Source organism: Rhineura floridana, chromosome 1, assembly GCF_030035675.1.
Source record: "Rhineura floridana isolate rRhiFlo1 chromosome 1, rRhiFlo1.hap2, whole genome shotgun sequence".
Lineage (NCBI taxonomy): Eukaryota > Metazoa > Chordata > Lepidosauria > Squamata > Rhineuridae > Rhineura > Rhineura floridana.
Genome location: NC_084480.1, coordinates 128,898,159 through 128,925,807, shown reverse-complemented (window position 1 = coordinate 128,925,807; position 27,649 = coordinate 128,898,159). Strand labels below are relative to the sequence as shown.

Sequence of the window (27,649 nt, the reverse complement as noted above, 5' to 3'; positions counted from 1 at the left end):
GGCAATGAGCAGGGCAGCTTTGAATGAAGCGTTGCGAGAGAGGAAAGGAAGGACCCCTTTGCTCGCGCCGAAATTTAAGTAAAGGACCGAGAAGAAGGAAGTTGCAAAACGGTGGCTGGTCATTCAGGAATTCGGGTAGGATTCCGCTGGATAGGCGGAGGTTTCTTTTTTCACCATGAGGGCTTTCCCCGTCCTTTCGTCCAAATCTTTGTTGCCAATAGTTTCTGTGACATCAGTGGGGCATACTTTTGAGTAAGCATATAGATGTTGGGAGGCTGCAATCTTATGCACGCTTACCTAAACCGCTTGGTTAAAATGGGGTTTGTTTCTGAATAAACAAACGCCTGGCACTGTGCTGTTATTGGGATGAACGTTTTCGTGGGCTAATCCAGTGTCATTCAAACACACTGAGTGCTCATTCTCTATCATTATCAGTTTCATCAGGGAATTGTTTGTGAGAGTACCTTATGTTGTGAAGTTAGAACAAGTTTACTTTTTAATGATTTGAAAAGTATCACTTATGCTGTGTCTGCATGCTGCTTTTCCTTTCAGGTGTACAGATAGAATTAGCCTATTTTGTTTTCACAATAATCCTGTGAGATTTCATCTGTGTGTTTTTGTTTTCTTTTTAATATTTTTTTAAAAGCATTTATATGTCATTCTTCAATTCGAAACATCACTGGAAATATATATTGGATGTTAAAAGCTTGGGAAAACAAAAAGGCCTTTGCCCAGGTGACAAGTAAGCTTCTCTGGGGAGAAGACGCTGTGAGTGCCACAACTGAAAATGACATGACCGAGTAGGGATTTGAAACTGAGTTTTTTCCCCACATTCAAAGCTATCTTGCTCCTATCCCAGTGTTGGACTCTGTGCTTTGTGCCTTAGGACAGAGGTGGTGAACCTGTGGCCGTCTGAGTGTTAAGAACATAAGAAGAGCCTGCTGGATCAGGCCAGTGGCCCATCTAGTCCAGCATCCTGTTCTCACAGTGGCTAACCAGGTGCCTGGGGGAAGCCCGCAAGCAGGACCCGAGTGCAAGAACACTCTCCCCTCCTGAGGCTTCTGGCAACTGGTTTTCAGAAGCATGCTGCCTCTGACTAGGGTGGCACAGCACAGCCATCACAGCTAATAGCCATTGATAGCCCTGTCCTCCATGAATTTGTCTAATCTTCTTTTAAAGCCGTCCAAGCTGGTGGCCATTACTGCATCTTGTGGGAGCAAATTCCATAGTTTAACTATGCGCTGAGTAAAGAAGTACTTCCTTTTGTCTGTCCTGAATCTTCCAACATTCAGCTTCTTTGAATGTCCACGAGTTCTAGTATTATGAGAGAGGGAGAAGAACTTTTCTCTCCACTTTCTCAATGCCATGCATAATTTTATACACTTCTATCATGTCTCCTCTGACCCGCCTTTTCTCTAAACTAAAAAGCCCCAAATGCTGCAACCTTTCCTCGTAAGGGAGTCGCTCCATCCCCCTGATCATTCTGGTTGCCCTCCTCTGAACATTTTCCAACTCTATAATATCCTTTTTGAGATGAGGCGACCAGAACTGTACACAGTATTCCAAATGCGGCCGCACCATAGATTTATACAACGGCATTATGATATTGGCTGTTTTATTTTCAATACCTTTCCTAATTATCGCTAGCATGGAATTTGCCTTTTTCACAGCTGCCGCACACTGGGTCGACATTTTCATCGTGCTGTCCACTACAACCCCGAGGTCTCTCTCCTGGTCGGTCACCGCCAGTTCAGACCCCATGAGCGTATATGTGAAATTCAGATTTTTTTGCTCCAATATGCATAATTTTACACTTGTTTATATTGAATTGTATTTGCCATTTTTCCGCCCATTCACTCAGTTTGGAGAGATCTTTTTGGAGCTCTTCACAATCCCTTTTTGTTTTAACAACCCTGAACAATTTAGTGTCGTCAGCAAACTTGGCCACTTCACTGCTCACTCCTAATTCTAGGTGTTGCAATCCCATTGGTGTGCAATCCCATCAACCCTGAACATTGGCTTTGCTGGTAGGAACTGATGAGAGCTGTGGTCCAACAACAGCTCAAGGGTCATAGGTTGGACATAGTATTGTTTCCTGCTTAAGGATCCAGCATTGCCAGTCACAGATGCTTAAAAGTAAGATTCTTTTCAAAGCATGCAACTTATTGTGTGTGTATGTATGTGTGTGTGTGAGTTTTTTTGCTAATGTCCCTTGGGGTGTAGTCTTACCTGGGAGTAAGTTCCAGTGAATTAAATGAGATATGCATAAGACACTGTTAATTTCTGACCTTGTTTACCTAACTGAATCCTTTTTGCATTATTTTAATAATTAAAGTTATACCACTTTAATTAAAAATACAAAATAATATGTTAGCTCCCCAGTGTGCTGATTCTTATAATGAATTATATTCATTCCAATTCTAATTTAATTACTGTCAAAATTAACATACTTCTCTTTAATAACAATGTGACAAGTACTCACTATAACAGGAATATGAAAGTTTAAATCTACTGCCTTGATCAGGTTCTCTATCAAAGTGAATTATAGTTCTAACACATATGATACCTAAAGTTAAAATGGCAGCAACATTAATAAATACTACAAAACCATTCCCAATTAACTAGCTATCTCTCAGTTGATTCTTTGATTCATCTTCAAGCTCCTGATTTCTTGGTTCATCTTCTATCAGTTTATAAAAGCCCTAAAAGTGACACAATTCTTACCTGTCTTCTAAAAACAGGAGAACAGGCATATTAATTGGCTAAAAGCTTCTAGAGGGTTATAGAATTGTCATTATTACTGTTGGGAGTATAATCCTGAGTAATTGTAATAGTGTTGCATTCTGCACGATTGTGCATTTCTTATAGCATGTCTTTGGGAAATGTATACTTTTGACTTCACATTTAATGACATATGTTCTCTCTAGTTACAATCCAGCAAATGTTAGTTGCAATTAGGATGCAGTGCAGAGGCAACATTCCCAGTCTCCTAACCATAAAATCAATGGGGACTTGAATTGTGATTGTTATAGTGACTAGATGCAAAAGAGGAAAGAGCTCCTGCACTTTTAATAGTTGTGCAGAAGAGATAAGTTCCCTCTTCTACACAACTGTTAAAAGTGCATGAGTCCTGCCCTGTTGCATCTAGCCACCGTGCTGTGATTGACAGTGCAATCCTGTGCATGACTACTCTGAAATAAGGCACATTGAGCTTGATGGTGCTTGCTTCCAGGTAAGTGCTTATAAGATTGCAACCTAAATCTCATTTTGTTGCTATCAGTCGTAGGTGTTGATCTCTCACGCAACATTATTGTCAAGTAAGTCCCAGGGACGTGATTGCAATATTTGTGAGGTCTATCATTTGCTGGATTGCGCCCAATGAGTTTTGGGAAGTATATATGCTTGTAGCCCACAGAATTATGAATCAAACATATTATTTCACAGGTTGCAAGTAGGCTTACTTGGAATTTCCAGGAACATCAATTGAAATGTATATCAAATCAATTGTCCTTGAGGGGTTTAAGTCTTATGCTCAAAGGACAGAAGTTAATGACTTTGATCCACTATTCAATGCCATTACTGGCTTAAATGGGAGTGGCAAGTCAAACATCCTGGACTCCATCTGTTTCTTATTGGGCATCACCAATCTATCACAGGTGAGTATATGCCTCAGACATGTAGTACAAGCAGCACTTCCCTCTGTTAGTAGTCAGGTCTTGTTTTATGGTTAGCCTAACGTGTTCTATAGTGAAATCGAAAACAAATGCTAGACTATCTTAGTCATTCTTCTGATTAGATACAGAATTCTCAACGCTAATATGTGATTAGTATAAAGCGATTAGTCCCATTGATAGCATTGAGGAAGGAAGGCTTCCTTATATAAATAAGGATGTTATATGTTCACATACCACATAGAAATATATAACTTACACCATGTCAGATCATTGGTCCATTTAGTTCAGTATTTTCTACACTAACTGGCAGTGGCTTGCTAGGATTTCAGGCAGGGAGTCTCTCCCAACCCTACATGGATAGGCTGGAGATTGAACCTGAGACTTGCTGCATGCAAAGCAGATGCTCTACCGTGACAGTCAGGGCTGTGGAGTTGGAGTCGGAAGCAATTTTGGGTGGAGTCGGAGACGGTAGAAATGTACCGACTCCGACTTCAAAATAAATTTTGATTGACAAAATGTTTAAAATATAAATTCACAGTGTCAAAGAAGCTTCCCATGAAGTTAGCTGTATTTGAGCATTTCACCATAACTCAAGATGGAAAACATTTTGTGTGTCAGTGTATGACACAGAACCCCGATGAAGTCAAATGCTGTGATGCCAAGATCAGCGCATATTCAGGCAGCGATAAAAATGCTCCTACAAGAGCTTCCAATTTAAAAAGACATTTACAGTGCTTTCCAGGGCTGTGGAGTTGGAAGCAATTTTGGGTGGAGTCAGAGTCGGACAGTAGAAAAATAGAGGAGTCGGAGTCGAGGGTTTGGCGTACCGACTCCACAGCCCTGGTGACAGTGCAGTCTGTTAAAAGGCGAGCAAAATGACAAGGGTGTTGTGTTCTAAAGACAGATTAAGGACCCAACTAAAAATAGATTTTTTTACTGGTTATAATTATAATTATGGCTACAAGTCTGTTCTGGCAGGTCATATGCTGCTGCAGCACCACCTATTGAACCTTGTCCTGAATGTTTGCCTATGAGCTGGCTGACAGAACCTAAAACTCAATTCTAATTTGGCCTTAGGGCAATTCAGATTGTTTATAGACCTCTCAAAACTGTACAAATATAGGCTGAATTCTTTTCTCTAGTAAAACTACGGTTGCAGCACAGGGAGAAGTAATTTCCTGCTGCATCTAATTTTTGGAATTCCGACTCATTGTGGTAGTGGAGACAAATCTTTTTATTGAAATTATGTGATTGCAGTGACTTCACAATGCTAAGCAATTTTAGCGAAGTTCTTTTGAGCTATACATTAAGCTTCCCACAAACTGCATCTTGAGAATGACCCTTTAAAAATTTAATGTTTATTGTCATCCATCTCAACTACATCTTAAAAATGTGTTTTTCTCATCATACTTGTAAATCATGGTGACTGATGGGCAAAACATTCAACTCCCAACTGAAGCTGCAATCCAGTTCATGTCTACTCAGACGTAAGCTCCACTGGGTTCAATGGTACTTACTTCCAGGTAAGCGTGTACTGTATTGAAGCCTAAATGTATGAAGAATCATAGCATGTTAATAAAGTTAAAACTGCTAGCTGAAGTTACTGTTAGACACAGCCCTAAAGCTTAAGCATGCCCATTTGTTTTCCACTGCAATAAATAGGAAATTTATTGGTCTTTTAATATCTTTCAGGTGCGAGCTTCCAACCTGCAAGATCTTGTTTACAAAAATGGCCAGGCTGGGATTACTAAGGCTACAGTATCAATCACCTTTGATAATTTTGACAAGAAGCAGAGTCCCCTAGGATTTGAGAATCATGATGAGATAACAGTCACAAGGCAGGTGAGCTACTGATGGATTCTATGAGTTTCTAAGTATTTTATATATTTTAACAGAACTGTAAATAGACCAGTATATTCTGAAATCCTTTATTTTGGCGCATCTAGCTGCACATGCCAAGTACTTTACTTGCCTAAGTACTGTAACATCAGACTACAAAAAAAGCTATGATATATAATGGGCCCTTGTTTCTTCCTTCTCAAGGTGGTGATTGGAGGCAGGAATAAGTATCTAATCAATGGTGTGAACGCAAACAATACTAGAGTACAGGATCTCTTCTGCTCTGTTGGACTGAACGTCAATAATCCTCACTTTCTTATTATGCAGGTAGGTATATATCTTTATAAATCTGATATGCTTTTTCTCTTTTTCTCCACTTATTGTATTGGTTATTTTAGACAATAAGTTTGCAGGCAGGGACATTTTTAAACTGTGTACTGCACCTATTCACCTTTTAGTTTACTATTAAAAATGCAGTGAATCTAAGCTTTGAATGCTGTCAAAGAGCAGCCTTTGTTCTGTAAGAATACTTTGCTCTTTAAGCCACGGCCTTCAGATCTTAATATATTTAGCTATTGGAATTAGCTGGACTTGCAAATAAATATGCATGAAGCTGAGCTATTTGAATAAGCAGTAGTTCTGAATGTGCACCTACTATAGTATCATAGTAGCTGTAACTGCACATAAAACTACTTATTGTCTTGAAACAAGGCTTTGTGCCGAGAGAATTGAGCATTATTGACTAGAAGATATTTGAAAAGCATGTTGTTTGTAGATGGCTGGTATTCTGTTTATTGCCAGATAAACAAGAAAAACTATCAAATGTAGCTTGGTTGACAATTTTGAGATCAAGTTTATTTCAGAAATGAATGCAAGGATTTGACAACAAAGATACTAAACTCAAATCCTTAATATTTTATTTGAGATTAAACCTCTATTTAATACAAATGCTTCTTTGCTGTTTGTCCTCTCATTCGAAACTCATTCTAGCTTTTGCCCCCATTCAATCCAGGATCCAGCCAGTCAACTGTTTCATGAGTAGTGCAGTAATTCTTGTTCATGGTTGATTCATGCTTGTTCAAAGATATGTGAATGGGGATCTAATCCCAACTCTACATTAGAAGAAAAAGAACAGATCACTCTGACCCTCTTCAAAAGCTGCAGAAGAAACACAAGAACAAAGAGTGGGTCTCTTTGAGATCATGAGGCAGCGAGAGTTAGGTCACCTCCACAAACCTTTTAGTAGAAATACCCAACCTGTTTGGGCATACAGGTATTTGCAACCCAGAGAAACTCTTGTGGGACCACTTGGATCCCCCCCCCCAATCATTCCTACATGGCAAATTAAGCTTCGGGAAAGCCTTAGCTAAGGAAAGCTTCTTTTAAGCCTAATTTCAGCAGGGCATGTGAACCTGAGGATGCCAAGGAAGGACTACATGCGCCCACAGGAACTACATAGGTGACCCGTGCATTAATGGTTCAATGGAGGTCCTCTACCAGGGATATTTGGTCCACCCAGATCTCGACTCTAGTGAGGACAGGTGACAACACTACTTGGTTCAGAATCCTATTTTTGCCTATATCTTTGCACATCCTCTCCCCCCACACCCCAGAGATCTGCCCTAGTGTTTGCTAGTTTCAAGTCAGTGGCTGTCTGACACAACTTGAGTACAATTGATAAAAGTCTGCTGTATATTTAGATGGTACTAAATAAGTAATAAAAACAATATTTAAAAGTATATCAAATATTAATGACTGGTTTTGCTTCTCCTTTAGGGACGAATTACCAAAGTTCTCAATATGAAGCCTCCAGAGGTAAATATGTTAGAAGTGTTTTTTCCCTTATTTGTTATATCCTTTATACTTTTTGGAATTGCTTCTTTATATTGGCTGAGGTTGCAATTTTTTTTTTGTTCTAGATTTTGGCTATGATTGAGGAAGCTGCTGGCACTAGGATGTATGAATGCAAGAAAATAGCTGCCCAGAAAACCATTGAGAAAAAAGAGGCGAAGCTTAAAGAAATTTGCACGGTACATGATTTTTATAATTAATCAATTTTCTTTGGTTCTGTATTAGTTATACTTTTGCTTTTCAGAACTGGATAGCTGTTGATTAAGAGGAATAAATGTACTTTAGTGCTGGTGCTTTCCACCTCACCCCTTATCTTAGTGACTTACTTGTTCCTTGTTTTATTTACCCTTCCATTTTTAATTGAATTTTTCCTCAATGTCCATCACAGTTAAGTCGTCTGCTGAAAGTAGGATGGAGACACATTTGGGAAATTCAAAATTAACTTTATTCTTTATTTTGTTTACAGATTTTAGAGGAAGAAATCACACCCACATTGCAGAAGCTGAAAGAGGTACTTCCTATTTAAACTAAAAAAAAAGTTTTACATTGCAATCCTAGGCATGTTTACTCAAAAGTAAGATCCACTTTGTTCAGTTACTCTCAGGCACATGTGTTTAGAACTGCAGCCCGAAGTTTTTTTGCTTCATTTCAGAACGTGAAGTGAAGTTAAGCTGTACTTTGCTGAGAAAACTGACTAGTTAATTTGGATGAGAATTTCACTATAGGTGTGTTAAGTTGTTTGTCAGAACATGCACAGTCTTAAGCCATAGATGGGAGCAGGGGTGTGGGCTTCTCTTTAGATTGTCACACAATTAGCGTGGAGGTCTGTGAATGGTTTCTAAGAGCATTTGGTGTCCCCATCCACAGTTTAAGAGTTTCTGTATTCAGGTGAATGCATAAGAATACCTTATGTTAAAAAAGAATTCTTCATATGTTTTAATTGCTATAGGCATGGATGTGTTGAGTGCCTTTGTGCAGAGAGCAGGGCAGTGCAGCAGATTCACTGGAGTAAAACTGCAGGTGGGCATGTGGAGATGATGTGGAAAACCTCTTTTTGCAGTGAACACTGGTTGTGATAAGAGAATGCAGAGAAAGTTGCAAAGATGTGATTTTATTGTTTTGATATTTTGTGTAAACCTCACAAGAACCAATTTTGGTGAAGAGTGGCATTCATATATATATTTTTAAAAATAGCTTGCAAATATCTTTTTAACCCAGACATTGAATCACTTATGTTTCTTCCTGTACAAAACGGTTTCTGTGTATGTGTTTCATTACTCTTGCTTTCCCCTGGAATTCTGATATACCCAACTTAGACTGGAGGAATATATTCTGAGGGTCTAGTAATTTTCATTGAAAAGTACAAATTCATTAGTTTTGTTTAAGTATTGTTGCCCATGCTTTATAGTCTTATCACATTGTTTTATCACAGCTCTGAATGATAGCCTATTTTACCGGTTATCCTGTGCAGGAGCGATCTTCATATTTGGAATACCAAAAGGTCATGCGAGAGATAGATCATCTGAGTCGCCTGTATGTTGCGTATCAATTTGTGCTAGCTGAAGAAACCAAGACACATGCTGCTGATGTGCTAAAGGAAATGGAAGGCGATATTGCAAAACTTCAGGAGGAGATGACTGAGAATGAGAAGAAAGTGAAGGAACTTGGCATAGAAATAGCCGAAATGGAAAAGAAAAGGGATAAAGTAAGACCAGTTGAACTGTGTTTTTTTGAAATGAGCCCAATACAAGAAATAAGAATCATTTTTGTCTTTCAATTAAACACAGAGTTCCTTTGTGTGAAGTACATAATATTCAGTGTTCATTCTGTATAATTTGAAAGTTGCCTTAGTTCATTAGAAGGGATAACAGTTAACCACATGGTGCAGGTTTCTTTTAACTGTATAACTCCTCTGTTATAGGTCAGTATACAGTAGTGACTGCAAAATAAAAACTTCCAGAGGGATCTTAGTTATATAGCTGGCACAGAGACAAAGGCAATGCTGCTATTAACAAATAAGACACTTCTTTTTTAATTTCATTTCCTAGGGGGATGGGCATTTGGTGACTCTTGCATAACAAAAGTTAGCTATTTTTCCCAAACTGTTATTTTCCCATTCCTTTCCACTTTCTGGCAGTATCTCTTCTCTCCACACTAGTGAAACGTTTTAGAAAGAGGTGGGCATAACACTTCTCCAGGCACACTTGCAAATAACACAAAACACTTTTATTAAAGATGGATCTTAAAAATATTTGCAGGAATTTGGTGGGGTTCTTCATTCGCTAGAAGACGCTTTTGCGGAAGCTCAGAGAAAGCATACCAAAGGGCAAAGTACCCTTGACATCAAAAAGCAAAACTTGCGAAGTGAAGAAAAAAAGCATAAAGAGCTGGTTAAATGCATGGAAGAGGTAAGCAAAGAAAACCTTTTCCCTCCTATTCCCATGTGTGTTCCTGATATGTTTATACCTGAAGAGTTATGTAATACATACAAAATACTTCTCTTGTAGAAATACAACATTTGTAAAGGGAACTTTAGGGAGCTAGGACTGCTCCACAATTACAGGTACCATGTTTTACCGAGGGAGACCACAAGGTTGGAAATCAAACAGTGCAGTCTTAGGCATGTTCAGTGGTACTTTCCTTTTAAGGCTCTTGTTCTGTGAACACTCACAATGTTGCATTTAAACTGGTGGGACTGACTTCTGAGTATACATGCGTAGGTGCTTTGAAAAAGAGGGGCAGTGCTATGGATTTGGTAGGGGAAATGCTGTTAAAAATGTTTGCTGGACTTGTTTTGCTGGAGTCAGTTTTGTGGGCTTCTGTCTGCATACAATTTGTATTTAAAAGTGTATTTTCTTGTAGGACTGTAAAGCTTTAGTCTCAAAGGAAGAGGAGGTAAAGAAGATAACTGATGCACTGAGTACTCTTCAGGAAGCAAATAAGAAAGAGACGGAGGCTTTGGCTGCTGCACAGCAGCACTTCAGTGCTGTGTCTGCTGGTCTGTCCAGTAGTGAAGATGGGGAAGATGCTACTCTTGTTGGACAAATGATTGCTTGCAAGAATGATATAAGCAAAGCAGAAACAGAAGCTAAACAAGTAAGAATCTCTTCTTTGAAGAAGATGCAAATACAAAATCCTTTGTCATTTTAAAGGCTAATATATTTCTAGCAGCATGTGCAACTTACAAAGGATTATAACTTACAAAGGCAGAGACTTGTGTATTTGTGAGAGCCAACTTTTTCTTTTTCGTTCATGCATACAGCTCCTGGCAGAGCTAATGTTCCGCAGGCCCGGCAGCTCCCAAACGGGAAATGGACGCTGCGGAGCTTTCCGCTAGGTCCTCTTCTGCTGGCACCCCTTCGGCCAGCTTCCTATGATTGCTCTGTAACAAATTTCTTGCAGCATGTGCAACTTAACAAAGGATTGCAGCTTAGGAAGGCAGAGACTTGTCCATAAAAGCACAAGAGACAATAGAGAGAAGCATTCCAGGCTGAAGAAGCAAAGGAAGAGCTCCCTTTGGAAATATATCCGCTAGTGTGTTAGTAACATATGTGGGCAATAGCTTAGTGGCAGAGCATCTGCTTTGCATGCAGAAAATCACATGTTCAACTCTTGGCATCTCCAGATAAGGCTGATAGAGAATACTGTCTGAAATCCTGGAGAGGCACTGCCAGTCAATGTAGACAATACTGAGCAAGATGGGCCAATGGTCTGATTCTATATAAGGCATTTTCCTATTCCTATGACATTTTCCTCAAAGTTTAACTCGCTTCGAAAAATACCCTTTTCCGTTTTGGAAAGCAATGTCAGTGCTGAATTTCTTCTTAAAAGAACTAGATGGGCACGCTGTTGCAGAAGGCAGAAATACTCATCAGACTTCCTTCATGTGCTGTTACAATAGTGTTAAATTTTTCAAATGTTTCATATTCCACTGTAAAGAAAGTTGCCTTATTGAACAAATATATTGTCTTATCTCTATTCTTCATTCACTCTAGGCCTATGATTGCATTTTATCATTATCCTTTGTAATAATACAATGAAACAATTGCTTGTTCAGTGGATTATAATGCCAATGGAATGCTTTTCTTCTGATGCTTACTTCTGAATAAAGTGTGTACAGTAGGGCCCCACTCATACGGCAGGTTAGGTTCCAGACTCCCCCGAAAAGCGAAAATCACTGAAAAGTAGAACACCGACAATAAAATGGCACCGGACGCCCTTCTCAGAGCATGTCATGCTGAAAAACACCAAAAAAAGTGGAACAAGTGCCGTATGAGTGGGGCCCTACTGTAATTGAAAACCTCCATATTAGCGAAATGCCGACAAGCAGGGCCCTACTGTATATGATTGCAGCCTATGTTTACTGATTCCAGTGTAAGAGAGTCTGAATAATAAATTTATGCTAATTGTGTGTGGCGTGGGGAGATGAGTACACACAAATCAGTTTCCTAGACTTGTCCTGAATTTTCTTTGCAGGCTCAGATGAAGCTGAAACATGCTCAACAAGAGCTAAAGACCAAACAAGCTGAAGTAAAAAAAATGGATACTAGCTACAAGAAGGATCAAGATGCTTTTGAAGCTGTTAAAAAGCAGAAAGTAAAACTAGAAAATGAAATGAAGATGCTCAACTATGAAGGTGTGCTTAGTTGTTTGAATGTTGAAAACAGTTGGGAGTGCTGTATGAGGAAAGAACTTACAAAGGTGTGAAAGTAGTAGTCCATGTGTAGAAGACTCTTGAGAAAGGGGATAGCACAGAATAACTTGTAAAATTCAACATGGGAAGGGGGGGCTTTTTCTTCTCATGCATATTTGAGGTACATTAACCACACAGATAGCAGTTTATTTGTGAATGATATGGCCCAAGCTGAACAAGGCATGAACCAAAAGTAGAGTGCAGGCACGATAATGCTGCATGCATATGAATTGGCACATACATTTAAAATGAGACTGAAGTCATGGGGGACATGGGTGAATGCTCTACCTATGTCTTGTGTCCATGTTTAAATTGCATCCTAGTAATTTGTGACACTTAAATCAATGTTGCTACCAGTTTCACACATTTTGGCTGCTATATATTACATGGGTTCTATAGGAGTTGTGTATTTCATGGAAAGCTGGCAAAAAATACACACAAATTTTGTGTATTTGGGGAATATTTGTGCCCCAATGAGATTTCCAATGGAAGGATGGGGTAACTTTATTCCACAGAGAAGATTGTTTTCTGTGTTGTCAGCACAAGTGTGCTTGACAATATCAAAGAATGTTGAGCCAAAAAACACATTCAGAGGAACTGGCCCCTTCCCCATGCACATTGAGTAAACAACACAATTTGCTCCCAGGGCCTTTTGCTGGGGTATATTTGGATACTAGTGTTTTTTGTTTGTTTCCAGAAGGAAAATTTTAAATGCTAACTGGTAAAATTTGGGGAATTGGTAAGGGTGATAGTTTGTGACAATGTCCTAGAAGGACATCCCGGTAGGTCTAATGTGTAAATTACACAGTGAAAAGTGCACCTGGGGTCAAAATGGACCCCAAAAGTCAGCATGAGGGTTTTAACAGCTTCGTTCTGAGTTTGTTTTTAAACAATGGGTTCTTATTTATTGGTGGTTCTAGACAAAAAAGAAGAAACCCTTTTAGAAAAACAAAGGGAATTGTCTCGTATGGTTAACCACTTGAGGGAGTCCTATGAAGTTTTAATGAGCAAGTTCCCCAATCTACGCTTTGAATACAGGTAAAGCTACAGAATAGTCTGTTCCATTAAAATGTCTTATTCTGAAACACTGAAGGTGAGAAGAAATATTCTGACCTTGGGTAGGATTTTTGTGCTTCGGTTTGGAAGCTGTTACTGTGGCAAGGTACTATATTTATGCTTAATTCTTTTTATTTCTAATCACAGTTGTTGTATTATGTCTGTTTCCTCTTCTGTTGTCTTATATTGTGTGGTTTTAAGCAATACACATGAATTGATTGATATTATTTAGCAGCAGCTGAATTACTACTGACGAGTGTCATTTATTTTAAGGGATCCAGAAAAAAAGTGGAATCCAGACCATGTGAAAGGGCTCGTGGCGTCTCTAATTACTGTGAAAGATGTCTCTACCGCAACTGCACTAGAAGTAGTTGCTGGGGGTCGGCTCTACAACGTTGTGGTAGATACAGAGGTATGTTTTCTCAATAGGATTTTATTAAAAGTTAAATATGCAGCCTGTTAGGACCTTTCCATGCATAATGTAGCAGGAACCCCTAATTTGGACAGAAAGCTGTAGCCAGTCCTACCTCTCATAAGTGTTCTTGCATGATGCCCGTTTGAAATGGGTCTGTCTCATTCACACACTCCAATTTTAGTTGTACACCCTAAAAATGTAATGTGCCTTCTGTTTATTCCTTGTTAAGTCTGACACGCATAGCTAAAGCTAACATGTAATCTTCATACAGATGGATACATAGGCCACGTGTTGCTTAGCCCTTAGGAATTTAAACTATGAAGCTTTTAACTGTTCAGAAGTTATAATATTACTGCTACATTCTGTCATTAGCAACACCAGCTGTGAGCTAAATGGATGAGCATGTAGATACGATTTTTTTCCTCCCCCCTATATTAGGTTACTGGGAAAAAACTGCTAGAAAAGGGTGAACTGAGGCGTCGCTACACCATTATTCCATTGAACAAAATCTCTGCGAGGTGTGTTGGTAAAGAACCTATCGAAGTGGCCAAAACGTTGGTATGCTTTATTCTTAACATAATTTTGCTTTTTTTAAAAAAAAAAAGTATACTTGTTGGGCTCAATCATTCTCGCGCACACGCATACACACAAACGCTATCTACATCCTCATTTATTTTCTTATTATATATTTTGCAGTTCCGTTTTCTGCATATACCCAATCCTTCTCTTACAGGCTGTGCAAGTGTCTTACAACAGTTAATCTTGAGTATGGGTTACTCATCATTACTGGTCATTCATCAACTATACTTCATAGATCTGAACAGTGGGTTGGTGAGAAATCATGGGACAGGTGCCCTAATTCTCCTAACGTATCTGTTCCTTTATAGTGATTTAAACAGAAGCACCAGTAGGAATGCTAGATGAACACCACCGGTGCATTTGCACCATACAGAACTCCCCTTTCCCTCCTAAGTGACCCACCTGCCAGGATGCTAGAGTAGCAGCTCTGTTCCACCTAGTGTGAATGATGAAGAGCGAGTCCTTGAATCTGGCTCTTCCTAGTGCCATTTTCTCTCCTTCTGTTTGTGCAGTGTTAATTCTTTTTCTTTTGAACATGAGGTTGGTGAAGACAATGTCCATCTGGCTCTTAGTCTGGTGGGATATGAATCTGAAATTCAAAAGGCTATGGAATATGTCTTTGGCGGCACGCTGGTTTGCAATAACATGGACAATGCCAAGAGAGTTACATTTGATAAAAGGATAATGACAAAAACGGTCACACTTGGTGGAGATACCTTTGATCCTCAGGGTACATTGAGTGGAGGTAATTGTAATCCATTGTTTCATATTGTACATGTTATGCCTTTCTATTATATTTAAGACAAATCACTGACATTTTTTGCTATCCTGAACTTGGTGTCATCTATCTGCTTGCTGAAGGTCACATTTCTGGTTGAAACCCTCTGTTATAGTCTACAAGCATGTTCATACATGTAGATCACTCAGGGACATATGTGACACAGCCATAACAGATCTGACCCTACAAAAGTGACCTTGCATGTCACCTAGCGTTGTTCCAAAGACGATGCTTTTCAAGCAATCAGATTCACATACATAGCTGTGGAGTCACTGAATAGTATTTGTATTAATTGGTCCTCATTCAAGCACCTATTTCAGTCTTTCTTCTTTCATTTGCCAGGTGCACGGTCACAATCTGAGTCAGTTTTGTCCAAGCTTCAAGAAGTGAAAAATGTTCAGGAGCAACTGAAAGCAAAGGAGGCTGAACTACAACTTATAGGAAAAGAACTAGCAAGTCTACAGGGGACTGTTGAAAAGTAAGCATTGGCACTGATTTGCTTTGTATATAAACTTGGAGTAGATGGGAAATTCACCTTATTTAAAGCAGTATGAATATTTCATAATGTAGTAATTTGCAGGAAGAGCTGGGTGTTCTTTTTTAGATTTAATAGAAAAGATGTGTTAAAGCTTATATTCCTATAGATTTTTTTTTCTTGAAGATGTCTCCACATCAACTAAAGAACACAGTTGGCTAACTTTGTGTAGCACCTGAAACACAAAATTATCACCAGACACTTGTTATGCTTATTTTTTTTTAATCTAAATTTGATATATGGGGAGAGGTAGGGTTTTGTACACCACAGGATGCAAATGCAATTTTTAAAAAGCACGATTAGAAAATAGTACTGATATCCAGTCCAACTGCTTTTAAAGGTACCTATATATAAAATGTTTGAGAGAAACACTGAAAAATATTTGTACGTGTTTATATCTGTTAAGGTATCGTCAGCTGAAGCAGCAATGGGAAATTAAATCTGAAGAAGCTGAGCTATTGCAAACCAAGCTGCAGCAAAGTTCCTATTACAGACACCAGGAAGAACTGAATACACTGAAAAGTACAATTGGTGAGAAGACAACCATAGCAGATTTTAACTGGCTTTGTGTACTGTTATTTTGGGTTGAAGTTTGCAAACCAGTTGCTTAGGGAGGGCAATAACAGAACATGTTTAAAATGATAGTTAATTAGACAATTAAATCAAATCCAAGTGTTAGTTTGGTAACTTTGTCTCTCTTTGCTGACTGTGATTAAATTTTGGGGTTTTTACATACTATTTCTCTCCCCCACTCCCCAGAGGAGAATCATCCTCCTGAATCTCCTGTAGCTTTCTGCAAAGGGAATTCTACTTTGAGTCACTTGTGATTGCCATGCACAGTAGCAGTGCATGGGCTGAAGATAGTACATGGTCATGAAACCTGGGCAGGATGAGCATGAGTCCTTGTCAGCAGGCATTGTAAGGCTGTTACAGCCCAAACTGCACATTTCAGGCACATGGCTTTTGAATATGTAGTGCAGGCTAATAATACCTACCTGTGCAGGGTGATACTGATCACTGAAGAGCCACACATCTGTATTATACATTTCCACCTGCTGGCAAGTGTCTCACAACTGAAGATATGGGCTTCTCCCACTATTGCCCTGATTGCCATACAGCAGGAGCTGGATACTACTTTAAAAAGACACATGTGAATGTAAATAGCAAAATTATATACACTATGTCATCTTTTGAAAATGATTTCAAGAATACTGATTGTTGTACAGTATTAATTGGTTTATCGTTCTAAAGATAATAGAACCTAACTTTCCTTTCCAAATATATTGTCCTTTTACAAAATGAACATTTCATTCCAGCCACAAGCTTTTGTGTGTGTTTTTTTGGGGGGGGGATATTTTGCTTAGAGTAGAATTGCTGTAGACTCTTTCTGCATACAAATCTGTGATTAGTAGTCTGTTCCTTTTCAGAGGAAAGTGAGGAGACCTTGAAGAAAACAAAAGAAGTTCAGAAGAAAGCAGAGGAAAAACTCAAAGTCTTGGAAAACAAAATGAAAAATGCTGACGCAGAAAGGGAAAAAGAATTGAAAAGTGCCCAGCAGAAGCTAGATGGGGCCAAAAAAAAGGCTGATGCTTCCAGCAAAAAGATGAAAGAAAAGGAGCAGGTTAAACTTCTAATAGCAATGTAAAAAGATTGAAATAGGGTCATCAGTAAAGTTAGTTGAAATTCATGATTGTCCCTAAACTACATAATTTGAGAAAGTACTTAGCTGTTTATGGTTGAAGAGGCACACTAGCTTTACCTCAGTGCTTCTGTTGTCTCTTGAGGAATTTACTAGTTAAAGATAAAGCAATCTTCAGATGATAACTTATTTAGCTGACTTGGGTATCATAAACTATGATTTATCATGATGGAAACAAGCTGCAGTGAGCCTTGGGCTTGTGTGCTCCCTCTTTTCCCTTTTTCTGACATGGCAGCAAGGAGGAGATGAGAAGCTTTCACTTCTGTTTTTGATTATCCATAGGTAGCTGTTTTTGTTCAAACCTGACAAACTGGTTAAGAGTTTATCTATGGCTTGTTTAAAATAAACCAGCTTAAAACCAGCGTATGAAGCTGGCTTGTTTCAACAAACCTTAGCTGAGATTCTTAACTCAGATATTACTACTACTAATTATTATTATTAAAATGTTTATGTTGATATTTTTTTTTCCTGGTTAAATCTGCAATATATATATATATATTCTTAATCACATAGGATTCAGATGTAATGCTAAGCTGGGATTAATCAAAAATGGAAAGCTTCTGATCTTCCCCTTGCAGCTGTTCCAGAGAAGGAACGTGTGAGCCCAAGGCTCCCTGTGGCTTGTTCCCATTGCTATGAACTGTGGTTTTATGGTGAAGTCTGAACTGGACCATTCCATTAGAGTAAATCCAAATAAATATCACCCATGCAGCACAATCCTGTGAACGCTTTCTCGGAAGCACGTTCCACTAAGTTCAAAAGGGCATACTCCCAGGTAACTGCATAGGATTTCAACCTGAATAGGTGTGTGGGTTCTTTTTCTTGTTTTGTTCAGGAGGCTGAAGCACTAGTGTTGGAACTTGAAGTGCTAAAACAGGAACAAAATTCTTATAAACAACAGACTGAGGCTGTGAATGAAGCTATAAAATCATTCCAAGAGCAGATTGAGGTTATTTCAGCCGAGGTAGCAAAGAACAAGGTAAGTCTGAATTATTAAAAAGTACTTGTTTCTTTTTTATCCAAAATGTCATCTTGTCTTGAACTTTCAACTAACAGTTTTTTAGGATGTTAGATACTGTTGGCTGGCAACTTGTTTTTTTTTTTCTGGAGTGCTGCTTTAATAAAAGAGGGGATGATGAGCCAATGCCCAAACATCATCTCCTAAAGTACCTTGCCAGCAAGTCTCATTTTTGCCATTTGAAGTCACACACCATTCAGTTTTGATTCTTGGTCCACACCTGAGGGGGACTTGCCTAGCAAGGGACTAGATTTTGCCCAGAAGCTGCTGGTTGCTGATCCATATTCTATAGCTACGTTATATGTGGATACATTTTGTTTTACTTTTTTAAAATATTAAAACTTAACATTTGAAATATTCCCCATCCCTCATTTAATCGCAATGTGTGGAAAGACAATTGTCTTATTTGCTGTTCAGGAATCTGTAAAGAACGCTCAAGAGGAACTGACTAAGCAAAAAGCAGTGGTGATGGCCCAAGATAAAGAAATTAAAGCCAAATCTGCAGAGGCTGTAAAACATAAAGAACAAAATAACAAATCACAACTTAAAATTAAAGAGCTAGAACACAATATCAGCAAACACAAGCGGGAGGCTTCTGATGCTTCTGCAAAGGTATGCTAACATTATATCTGCTTCCTCAACAGTGATTAAGATTCCTACTTCTGATATTTTTAACTGAACAGCATTGTGTTTGGATTAAAAATACGCATATCGTGGACAGAGATGCTTTCTAAGGGATTACCACAGTTAGTCTTTATCTATTAAAGTTGGTACTACTGTAATTCAACATGCAAATGCAAGATTAATACCCCCAAAATAAATGTCTCTAACATAGATTGCCTCTTCTTTTGCCTTGCAAGATAAACTTGCATTTTCATACTAAATATGTGATACAGTCTTAATGATGAGCTTTAATTATGCTTTTCCAGTGTTCTCCACAACTTTTAAAAATCTGGAGTACATTTTTTAAATCTAGATTGTAATTAGGGAGCTAGTGTGGTATAGTGGTCAGACGAACAGCCTAGGACCCACTCATTAATGAAGCTCACTGGGTGACATAGGAGGGTGCCTTGTACTGAGTCAGAATCATTGGCCCATCTAGCCCGATATTATCCATGCTGACGGGCAGCAGCTCTCCAGTGTTTCAGGCAGGGAGTCTCTCCCAGCCCTACCTAGAGATGCCTGAGATTGAACCTGGGACTTTCTTCATGCAACGCAGAGCTCTACCACTGAGCTACGGCCCTTCCCTTCCCTTCCGACAGTCACAGACTCTCAGAGTAACCTACCTCACAGGGTTGTTATGAGGATAAAATGGGGAGTGGAAAACTCTGTAAACCACCTTGAACTCCTTGGAGGAAAGAAGGGATATAAAAGTAATAATAAATTTCACACAATTTGCACACACACTCTTAATGTTTTTTCAGCTGTCCTGTCCTTCCTTCAGACTACACAGTCAGGACCCATGGATGGGGCTTTGCTTTCTGTGCAGTGATGATGCCTCAGGGATTCACCTACTCCTGTTTTGCTCTCATGCACACCTCATGAAGGAATTCTCTGCATCTCTTTGCTCCCTCCCTTGGGATGGTGCTATCGTCCATCCAATGAGCGTGCTTGATTTTTATTTGATATCATACTTCAGATCTTCTTGTGCACCCCAGAAAACAGAAGAGCAGCAACATCACATAAATGAGCAAAAAAGAGGACGGGGGCAATGCCAAGATATCAAAAGCTGAGGGCGTTTTGAAACTTGTTCATTTTCTAGAGGAAGCTGTAATGGAAATTCACTTGGTATTTGTTATCCCTGATTAAAGTTTTCAGATTCCTCAGTAGACCTCCACAATAGTGTGCCCCAGTTTGGAATTGTGCATGGCTACGACTTTACAAATGTTCTCAACTGGTTTCTTTCTTCCTTTTTTGTTTTATTTTAACCAAAATACAGGTTGCCAAAATGCTGAATGACTATGAATGGATAGCTTCAGAGAAGCACCTTTTTGGCCAGCCAAACACAGCTTATGATTTCAAAACTAACAGTCCAAAAGAAGCAGGCCAAAGGCTGAAGATACTGCAGGAAAAGAAAGAGAAGCTGGGCAGGAATGTCAATATGAGAGCTATGAACATGCTTTCAGAGGCTGAAGAAAGAGTTAAGTTGCTCTTACTCCACTCCTCAACTGTGGACGCAGCCACACCACATCCTGCATTGCACTGCTCTAATGTGGAAGCTGCATGTTTGAATAGCGAACAGCAAACTAAATGGCTTTAGATGCATATGCAGGCGAAAGTACTTCACTTTTCTTCTTGATCATGGGGTATAACAGTTATAAGGCTTTTACCCAGCTGCCCAAAGCCCTCAGGTGCCAGAATGACCAGCCCATATGATATGAAAAAGTGAAATCAATGGCATTTAGGGAGGCTATGACACCACTGCCAAGGAAGGGCTTCTATGATATTCAGCAAGTGACATCAAGAAAGGCAGCACAGACAGAGGGGTACTTAGCTTTTACATAGGTGTGCTTTTTAAAAAAAACTTAAAAATCCCCCCTTTTTTCTGAACCATCAGTCTAGCATTAAAACTGCTGTAGCATTGGTTCAAGTATTAGTTCCCCTCTATTCAGCACAGGTTAGGCCTCATGTTGAGTACTGCATCCAGTTCTGGTCTCCGCACTGTAAGAAAGATGCAGACAAACTGGAACAGGTTCAGAGGAGGGCAACAAGAATGATCAGGGGACTGGAAACAAAGCCCTATGTGGAGAGACTGAAAGAACTGGGCATGTTTAGCTTGGAGAAGAGAAGACTGAGGGGAGGTATGATAGCACTGTTCAAGTACATGAAAGGTTGTCACACAGAGGAGGGCCGGGATCTCTTCTCGATCGTCCCAGAGTGCAGGACACCGAATAATGGGCTCAAGTTGCAGGAAGCCAGATTTCGACTGGGCATCAGGAAAAACTTCCTAACTGTTAGAGCCATACGACAATGGAACCAATTACCTAGAGAGGTAGTGGGCTCTCTGACACTGGAGGCATTCAAGAGGCAGCTGGACAGCCATCTGTCAGGAATGCTTTGATTTGGATTCCTGCATTGAGCAGGGGGTTGGACTTGATGGCCTTATAGGCCCCTTCCAACTCTACTATGATTCTTCCACACCACCAAATATGTTCTACCTCCACTGTTATCAGTTGCTTGGAGTCACAAGTGGAGAGAGTGCTGTTGCACATGGACCCTGCTTGTGGGTGTCCTATAGGCATTTGGCTGGTCACTGAGTTCAGGCTGCTGAACTAGATGGGCTTTTGGCCTGATCCAGCAAGATATTCCTTATGTTATTAAATAAATGCAAACAACTCCATAAAATACTAGAGTTCCTGACTTTGCAAGCATCTTCTTCTTTACCTTGCTTTGATGTAATTATTCACACACACACCCCCCCCAAAAAATAAAGCAAAACTGCCATCTCTGAAGCCTAACCTGCCTCATGCCAGGTCACATGATTTTCAACTTGTCTCTTTCTAGTACAATGATTTGATGAAGAAGAAAAGAATTGTTGAGAATGACAAGTGTAAAATTCTTGCAACAATTGTGGAGCTTGACCAAAAGAAAAATGAAGCTTTAAATATTGCCTGGCAAAAGGTAGGTTTCCTTAGCTTTGGAAACTTGTACATGGACTCAAGAATACACTTAATTTCAGCAGCCTTTTTTGATGAATTGACCAGAATACACCACTTTTGTTCATTTAAATATATCCCATGAAACAAAATAAATGGCAAAAAACCCCTTTGTCACCTATTGAATTGCTTTATATGTTTGAAATGAAGTAATCATTCAGGTCAAAATCCATTATTCAAAAGTCTTATTCAAAAGAACTGGAAATATGACAGGTATGTTCAATTTTCTAGGTAAACAAAGACTTTGGCTCAATTTTCTCAATGCTTCTGCCAGGGGCCAATGCTATGCTGTCTCCTCCGGAAGGTCAAACTGTCCTAGATGGTCTGGAGTTCAAAGTTGCACTGGGAAACACCTGGAAGGAAAACTTAACTGAATTAAGTGGGGGCCAAAGGTTAGTGAATATTTAAAGGTTAACAAGTCCAGATGTAGTACAAAATCAAAGACAAAGCACTGTTAAACTTGCTTTCTGTTCCCCCCTTCTCATTTCCCCCCCACTTGCAGGGAGATCCATGGTTTTTGCTATGTATTATTCTATGTAATAATCTGAATACTGACCTTCTCTAGGTAAATGAGCTCCCGATCCATACTTCCTGAACTAATATATGGATCCACTTTGAAATCTACACTCTTACTGGAGTCTGTGATTAGGTGATCTCAGGGCTGCTGACTCTTCTTTTTTTCTTTTTCCATCCCTAATTTGGAGAAGTAGAGAGAGGATGTACATATTTGCTAACAGCATACATTCCAGGTTGAAACCTTAGCTCATACTCACTGGGTAGCTGTGGGGAACTGGACTTGTACCACTTTCTTTTTTAAATTGTAGTAAAAAAAATTTTTAAAGGCGCTGCTCTGGTTACCAGGATCACTGAAAGCATGTGCACAGTCTGCACCTGTATTAAAATCATAATCCATCCTCCATCCAAACTGATCTTTTATATACCCAAGAGAGGTCTTGGGGTTTACATGAGGATGTTGTTTCAACTTAAAATGATCAAGGCCTAGCTGTGTCACTTATATTAATCTTGAACTATTGTGATTGTTCCCCTCAAGAAATATTTCTTTTTCAGAAAACTAGAAACTTTGTCCAATTATTTAAGATAGGAGTACAAATATCCACCTCTAAAACTTGTGTGTGTCAGGTCCTTTCTGTTTTTTGTTCTTGCATTTTAGGTCTCTTGTGGCTTTGTCTTTGATCTTAGCCATGCTTCTCTTCAAGCCTGCTCCAATTTACATCCTGGATGAGGTAGATGCAGCCCTTGATCTATCACACACCCAGAATATTGGGCAGATGCTTCGGACGCACTTCAGACATTCCCAAGTAAGATGCTAGCAACAATGAATATAATTCATAGAGAGAATCTCCTGCCAGCATTTCTAAATCTTGGCAGTGTTCCAGTCCTACCTCTTGCCATGTGTCAGTTTAGATGTTTGGGGGCATGTCATCTCTGCTTCAGTTGCTCATTCTTTTTAAAGTAGGAGTAATAAGTGGGGCTTCCCACCGTGTTATTGTGTATCAGCAAGAGGTCTCGTACAGGAGCCTTGTAGTGGATGCTGTTCTGGCTTCTTTGGGGGAAGTAGGTTCAGGAAGTGGAAAGGAGAAAAAGACACTTTTTAAAATAGTGCTAGAGAGCTCAGGTTTAGGAGTGGCCTCAAGCCCTGAATCTGAGCATTTTATAGCTCAGGGGGGTGCAGGAAGAGGAGGGTTTTTTTAAATCTTGCAGCACACGTCCACTCCCTTTTTGCTTTCCAGGAGGCTTCATACTAGGCGTCAAGGACTTGAGATGGACAATGCCTCCTACTCCCCCCCCCCTTGTGCAATTAACACCACAACATTTCTTAAATTTACAAACATATATCTGGCCTCTAAACATGTAGAAACCACTACCTTACTTTTGGGTTGTCATGTTTTCACTTCCAAACTAAGAGGCACTTTACCATCCAAGTTTGCTATTTAGAGGGAATGACATGACAGAAAAACTTTAGGTGGTTATTTACACAATCATCCTAGCTGAGCTATATTATCGCAAATTGTTTTTGTTTGAATCAAATTGGACAAACTATACTTTTTTGATGACTGACCCTACTGTTTACATTTTTTTCCTCAATATCCATATTTTATATATTCATTCTTGAGAGAGAGTGCATCTGAGCAAGTGAAAATACCCCAAGACTCTTTGATGCTTAGTTTTGACTGCATCTGTAGCCTTAAATGCATCCCATTGTCCTGGACCACCTGGTGGCCACAGATACAGAGAAGTTGGCATTTTGGAAAGAAAGCACCGAAAATGAGTTCCCATATCTGCCTCCTAGCAATCTTTATCAGATTTGCAGATGATACAAAATTGGGGGGGGAGCATAGCTAATACCATGGAAGACAAACAAAATTCAAAGGGACCTTGATAGGCTGGAGCATTGGGCTGAAAACAACAGAATGAAATTCAACAGGGATAAATGCAAAGTTCTACACTTAGGAAAAAGAAACCAAATGCACAGTTATAAGGTGGGGGATAATTGGCTCAACAGTACGACAGGTGAGAAGGATCTTGGAATTGTCGTTGATCACAAGCTGAATATGAGCCAACAGTGTGATGTGGCTGCAAAAAAGGCAAATGCTATATTAGGCTGCATTAACAAGTATAGTTTCTAAATCGCGTGAAGTACTAGTTCCCCTCTATTCAGCACTGGTTAGGCCTCATCTTGAATACTGTGTCCAGTTCTGGTCTCCGCACTTCAAGAAGGATGCAGACAAACTGGAACGGGTTCAGAGGAGGGCAACAAAGATGATCAGGGGACTGGAAACAAAGCCCTATGTGGAGAGACTGAAAAAACTGGGCATGTTTAGCTTGGAGAAGAGAAGACTGAGGGGACATATGATAGCACTGTTCAAGTACATAAAAGGTTGTCTCATAGAGGAGGGCCGGGATCTCTTCTCAATCGTCCCAGAGTGTAGGACACGGAATAATGGGTTCAAGATGCAGGAAGCCAGATTTCAACTGGACATCAGGAAAAACTTCCTAACTGTTAGAGCCATACGACAATGGAACCAATTACCTAGAGAGGTAGTGGGCTCTCCGACACTGGAGGCATTCAAGAGGCAGCTGGACAGCCATCTGTCAGGAATGCTTTGATTTGGATTCCTGCATTGAGCAGGGGGTTGGACTCGATGGCCTTACAGGCCCCTTCCAACTCTACTATTCTATGATCTCATCTCTTCACCCAATCCACCACCCTGTCACTTTGTAATAGGACAGCTTGAGACAGCCAGTGTTGTGTAATGGTTGGACTAGGACCTGGGAGACCAGGGTTCAAATCCCCATTCAGCCATGAAGCTCACTGGGTGACCTTGGGCCACTGTCACTGTCTCTCAGCCTAACCTACCTCACAAGGGTTGTTTTAAGGATAAAATCAGGAGTGGGAAAACCATGTACATCACTTTGAGCTCCTTGTAGGAAAGGTGGCATGTAAATGCAATAAATACTAAATAAAACTTGTTTTGTTCACAGGCTGGTCAAGACAGGTGTTCCTTCATTTGTTAGAAGTTTAAATTCCTTTTCTCATCTTGTCACTCCACTGAGTTCTGGTTACTAGACAGCATAATTACAACATTTCACATCTGATGTCCTTAGCAGATGTCTTTATTTCAAGGAGAATGGCCCCATATCTTTTTTCAAACAGCTAAATCCCTTGTTGCATAATTCCAGTGATGCTTCCAGTCAGAGTAGTTCATTTTATTAATGAAACACAAACAAGAAAACTCATTTTTAGTTGAGATCAGGGCTGTGGAGTCGGTACGCCAAACCTTCGACTCTATTTTTCTACTGTCCAACTCGGACTCCACCCAAAATGGCTTCCGACTCTACAGCCCTGGTTGAGATTCAGTAGTGTAAGGGCAAATTCAGAAGTGCAGGATCCCTTCATAATAGTGACACCATGTTCCCTCACAGCCCTTCTAAGATTATCCAATAAAATGAGCTCTTAGTATTTCACATTGTTTGGAGTACTTCCCCTTAGTGATGCGCTGCAATGATCAATGCAGATTTCCATGTGTTGCCTTTCAGCAAGATCTACTGTTTTCTGGGCACGTACTAAGATGCTGGAAAGAACTTCCTTTGCTGAGTTTCCCTTCTTGGTTGTCATACTAAGGGGAGTGTGTTAGTTATTGTGAAGAGTCTTCTTTCACTCTGATTGCTTCCAGTCAGCAGGAAAGGACACAAACCATAGAGACCTTGCTCCCAAAAAAATAAAGAGTCTAAGACCCCTTGGGGCTCTGGATGACTAACACCCCTGGGCACAATGCCATTTTAAAGCAATCTGTGTTCTTATCTAATAAGTCTAAATTAAAATCATCTGTTAGTTGTGTTTGCTTCTCCCAATTTTTTTTAGCAACCTCAAAACTGATAGCCAGGTAAAATGATTTTTCAGTTAACTGTTTTTACATTTCATCTGCTTATGAGGGGACAGCAGTTAGGATGGTGTTTCACATGTATGCTTAACATTGTGTTTTTTCTGTTTCTAGTTCATTGTGGTATCACTGAAGGATGGCATGTTCAACAATGCAAATGTGCTGTACAAAACTAAGTTTGTAGATGGTGTTTCTACTGTGGCACGATATACTCAGGCTCAGAATGGAAACAGTGGGGCAGCACAGCCAAGAGCTGAAAAAACTAAAATGAAGGAAAAGAGGCAAAGAACATAGGTAGATGCTTGAAAAGCATACTTCTACTGCACCCACAATAGTCTGGATAATCTTTTTAAATTTGAAACTATAGACCATTATATGCCTTACACTAAGTAGTGATATTTCATATTTCTTCTTAGATGACGATTAGGCTACTTAAACTTTCTGCAGCTCTCAGACTGAGTCTTGTTCCATTTTATTGATATATACACACATACATTATCCTGGCAGTCCATCAAGGCAGCTAAAAATTCAGTAAAATAAAACTTGTAATACATAATTAGATTAAAAATACTTTACATTCAAAGGCTTTGTAAATATTTCTTCTTGCTTTTCTCTCGTTGACTAGCATGTGCCATTTTAGCACTGAGTAATTGGTTTGCATTTAAGATAAGCAAAGTAACTTCTGTGACTTGCCTGCCTCTGTTTGATGACTAAAATGTTCCTATCAGGATATTTATTCCTACCATGATTTTGAAATCATGTACCAGTGTTTTGAAAAGTCAACATGCCAGGCAGGGCTTTGCTCTAGCAGAAATATATGGCACAATAGATACAGCAGAGAACAAAAGTAGGCATCTAAAAAGGAGTGAGAAAGAGGATAAGAATGTAAAGTCTCACAAATGATGGTATGCAACACTTAAGTAAGCGTAGCTCTTCATATGCTTTTTTTGTATAGTTAAGTGACGCTGTCCTGAAATGTTACCGACCTTTTATTAATAAACCACTTGAAACACGGTGGCCTATTTTTTGCCCTTTGTTTCTGACTTAACCACAGACAGCTCAGTGATGTTGAAAACTGGCAAGTGAATGCAGCTGCTTGAAGGTCTGGGTTCCTGAGCCAAACCCCTATGGATGGCGAAGATGGATGGTTGGCCACTGTGAGAACAGGATGCTGGACTAGATGGGCCACTGGCCTGATCCAGCAGGCTCTTCTTATGTTCTTATGAAGATACTGCTTTCATCAAAATGGAATGTGGCAGAGAAAAGGGGCCACAAGGTTTTTCTTGGAAGGAGTGTCAAATGGTTTTAGTGGCTCCTACTGGTCATAAAAGAAAAGTGAAGGTAGTGATTTCAAGCCTGGACTCTTCTAGGAAAATCTTACTACTGGTATCAGCACACAGTGTGAGAAGACGTAAACAGATTTCTTGCCTTTTATGTCTCAACCTTGAACTAA

General features: G+C 39.6%; 1 protein-coding gene across 3 annotated transcripts; it reads left to right on the top strand.

The window, feature by feature from the left end:
- SMC2 (structural maintenance of chromosomes 2) lies at nucleotides 1-26,779 on the top strand. Of its 3 annotated transcripts, XM_061631748.1 has the most exons (26): nucleotides 1-135; nucleotides 1,973-2,136; nucleotides 3,445-3,656; nucleotides 5,367-5,516; nucleotides 5,718-5,840; nucleotides 7,290-7,328; nucleotides 7,433-7,543; nucleotides 7,831-7,875; nucleotides 8,836-9,069; nucleotides 9,623-9,772; nucleotides 10,227-10,460; nucleotides 11,841-12,000; nucleotides 12,978-13,095; nucleotides 13,387-13,525; nucleotides 13,967-14,086; nucleotides 14,648-14,852; nucleotides 15,228-15,363; nucleotides 15,827-15,951; nucleotides 16,848-17,041; nucleotides 17,955-18,098; nucleotides 18,555-18,749; nucleotides 20,077-20,277; nucleotides 21,642-21,758; nucleotides 22,025-22,185; nucleotides 22,965-23,112; nucleotides 26,311-26,779. In XM_061631748.1, the coding sequence occupies exons 3-26, from the start codon at nucleotides 3,489-3,491 to the stop codon at nucleotides 26,488-26,490; spliced, it is 3,597 nt and encodes a 1,198-aa protein (XP_061487732.1). In that variant the 5' UTR covers nucleotides 1-135; nucleotides 1,973-2,136; nucleotides 3,445-3,488; the 3' UTR covers nucleotides 26,491-26,779. The 3 variants fall into 3 exon arrangements, with proteins under 3 accessions (XP_061487732.1, XP_061487725.1, XP_061487741.1); XM_061631741.1 differs by lacking the exon at nucleotides 1,973-2,136; XM_061631757.1 differs by lacking the exons at nucleotides 1-135; nucleotides 1,973-2,136 and adding an exon at nucleotides 145-252.
- The last annotated feature ends 870 nt before the right edge of the window (nucleotides 26,780-27,649 follow it).